The sequence below is a fragment of the Sander vitreus genome, chromosome 10, assembly GCF_031162955.1.
Source record: "Sander vitreus isolate 19-12246 chromosome 10, sanVit1, whole genome shotgun sequence".
NCBI classification, from domain to species: Eukaryota; Metazoa; Chordata; class Actinopteri; order Perciformes; family Percidae; genus Sander; species Sander vitreus.
In genome coordinates, this window is record NC_135864.1 from 1,480,733 (window position 1) to 1,483,766 (window position 3,034).

General features: G+C 48.7%; 1 protein-coding gene across 1 annotated transcript in view; it reads left to right on the forward strand.

Moving 5' to 3' along the window:
* Positions 1 to 1,916, forward strand: part of ltc4s (leukotriene C4 synthase) — a 6,142-nt gene extending 4,226 nt beyond the window's left edge. Inside the window, exons 4-5 of the mRNA XM_078259997.1 lie at positions 513 to 594; positions 1,613 to 1,916. Coding sequence (XP_078116123.1) covers positions 513 to 594; positions 1,613 to 1,754 — 224 coding nt within the window. The 3' untranslated portion in view covers positions 1,755 to 1,916. The remainder of the gene's footprint in view (positions 1 to 512; positions 595 to 1,612) is intronic.
* The last annotated feature ends 1,118 nt before the right edge of the window (positions 1,917 to 3,034 follow it).

The following is a 3,034-nucleotide window of genomic DNA, read 5'->3' on the forward strand; positions in this document are numbered from 1 at the left end:
CTTCTGACTGGCTAGTAGTCCTTACCTAGGTACTGTCAGGGCACGCCCTCATACTCTGCTTCTGACTGGCTAGTAGTCCTTACCTAGGTACTGTCAGGGCACGCCCTCATACTCTGCTTCTGACTGGCTAGTAGTCCTTACCTAGGTACTGTCAGGCACGCCCTCATACTCTGCTTCTGACTGGCTAGTAGTCCTTACCTAGGTACTGTCAGGACACGCCCTCATACTCTGCTTCTGACTGGCTAGTAGTCCTTACCTAGCTACTGTCAGGGCACGCCCTCATACTCTGCTTCTGACTGGCTAGTAGTCCTTACCTAGGTACTGTCAGGCACGCCCTCATACTCTGCTTCTGACTGGCTAGTAGTCCTTACCTAGGTACTGTCAGGGCACGCCCTCATACTCTGCTTCTGACTGGCTAGTAGTCCTTACCTAGGTACTGTCAGGACACGCCCTCATACTCTGCCAAACGTACGGTGTTGCTGAGGTAATGTTTGTGTGTGTTTGTGCTGCAGGTGCGTCTTCAGTCTGTGGTCTGCTGTATCTGTACGGACGCTTCCGCTACTTCTGCGGATATTCACAGTCGGCACAGGGACGGTAAGACGACAACACCTGTCTGTCTGTTTATTTAAAGGTCCCAGATGGTGAAAAATAGGTTTTTAGGTTTGTGTCATATTGGCAAAAAAGTGTAAAGTAAAAGCTGTGAAAATGGGAAATTGCTCACTGTAGAGCTGCAGCTATCGATTATTTTAGTAATCGAGTATTATTGCCAAATTCCAAGTAGATTGTTGGTGGCCCAAATGTTAATATCTGTCACCCCCTTCCCCGTCTCGCCTCTGGCTCGTTGCACTGGATATGTAAAGAGCTGTTCACTAACCAGAGGGTAGATGTGACGGTACAAAGCTTACAGCAGGGCTGTTCACCTACACTGTTCTGGGGGACACATGTTAAGAAGGCTAATATACTGAGTGAGGAGAAAGACTAAAGAATGACGTCATCACCGGCATGATGACGTTAGCAGAGTAGCATGCTGTAGGCTAGTTGTGTAAAACATGGCTGTTAGCAGAGTAGCATGCTGTAGGCTAGTTGTGTAAAACATCGCTATTAGCAGAGTAGCATGCTGTAGGCTAGTTGTGTAAAACATGGCTATTAGCAGAGTAGCATGCTGTAGGCTAGTTGTGTAAAACATGGCTATTAGCAGAGTAGCATGCTGTAGGCTAGTTGTGTAAAAAATGCTAATATAAAAGGCTAAATAAAACTAGCTTGTTTGAAAGCCATGATGTCTCTCTCTCTCTCTCTCATGGGGGGGCCAAATGCTCTGGTTGGGCAAAGCAGAGAAAGGGGAGGTAACCTTTCCCCGTATGACGTCATAAAGGGAAGGCTCCTGATTGGCCCATCTGAGCTTTCATTTTCTCAAAGGCAGAGCAGGATACCCAGGGCTCGGTTTACACCTATCACCATTTCTAGCCACTGGGGGGCCATAGGCAGGCGGGGGGGACTCACATTAATGTTAAAAAACCTCATAAAGGGACATTTTCATGCCATGGGACCTTTAAACCCGACCCGAGGAAAACAGGAGGATTAACAGACTGTGTGTGTGTCTGTCTCTGTGCAGTCTGGCTCCGCTGTATTTCAGCGCCAAGGTTCTCTGGGTTCTGATCGGGTTCTCGTGTGCCGGTGTTCTGCTGACGTTCTGCAGAGTTTACCTGGCGGGCGAGCTGCTGGGCCGACTCACCGACGCGCTCCGACTCGCCTGAAGGAAACGTGCCGCTGACGCACGCCAGAGGAGAGAAAATGAGACTTTTACATTTAATTTGTGATGATAAAATATTAAATTAAGATTCCTGTTTTTATTTTATTTTCTCCTCAAAACTGTTTTTCACTGTACAATTAAATAAAGAAATGCTCTATTACAAGTATCTACAAGTCCTCCATCATTCCTCTTCTAAAGCTTCCTCTTTCTCTAAATCCTCTTCCTGTGTCTGTGTGTGTCCCTGTGTGTGTGTGTGTGTGTGTCTCTGTGTGTGTGTGTGTGTGTGTGTGTGTCTCTGTGTGTGTCTCTGTGTGTGTGTCCCTGTGTCTCTGTGTGTGTGTGTGTGTGTGTGTGTGTGTGTCTGTGTGTGTCCCTGTGTCTCTGTGTGTGTGTGTCCCTGTGTCTCTGTGTGTGTGTCTGTCTGTCTGTGTGTCTGTGTGTGTGTGTCCCTGTGTCTCTGTATGTGTGTCCCTGTGTCTGTGCTGTCGTGTGTCCCTGTGTCTGTGTGTGTGTGTGTGTGTGTCCCTGTGTCTCTGTGTGTGTGTCCCTGTGTGTGTGTCCCTGTGTCTCTGTGTGTGTGTGTCCCTGTGTCTCTGTGTGTGTGTCTCTGTCTGTCTGTGTGTGTGTCCCTGTGTCTCTGTGTGTGTGTCTCTGTGTCTCTGTGTGTGTGTGTGTGTGTGTGTGCGTGTGTGTGTGTGTGTGTGTGTGTGTGTCTGTGTGTCTGTGTGTGTGTGTGTGTGTGTGTGTCCCTGTGTCTGTGTGTGTGTGTGTGTGTGTGTGTCTGTGTCTCTGTGTGTGTGTGTGTGTGTGTCTGTCTGTGTGTGTGTGTCTGTCTGTCTGTCTGTGTGTGTCTGTGTCTCTGTGTGTGTGTGTGTCCCTGTGTCTCTGTGTGTGTGTCCCTGTGTCTCTGTATGTGTCTGTCTGTCTGTCTGTGTGTGTGTGTGTGTGTGTGCGTGTGCGCGCGCGCGCGTGTGTGTGTTCTTGTTTAACTACATTCGTGGGGTCCAAAAACCGGGAGTCCAGTATACTTGTGGGGTCCCGACAGCTTTGTGGGGCCAACATGCTGGACCCCCCAAGGTTAAAGGTCTGTTTGAGGGTTAAGACCTGGTTTTAGGATTAGGGTTAGAATGAGGTTCTGGTTAGGGTGAGGGTAAGGGTTAAGGTTAGGCATTTAGTGGTGATGGTTAAGGTTAGGGTAAGGGGCTAGGGAATGCATTATGTCAATGACGGGTCCCCACAAAAACGCAGTGAGTGTGAGAGAGAGAGAGACACACGGATAACTGA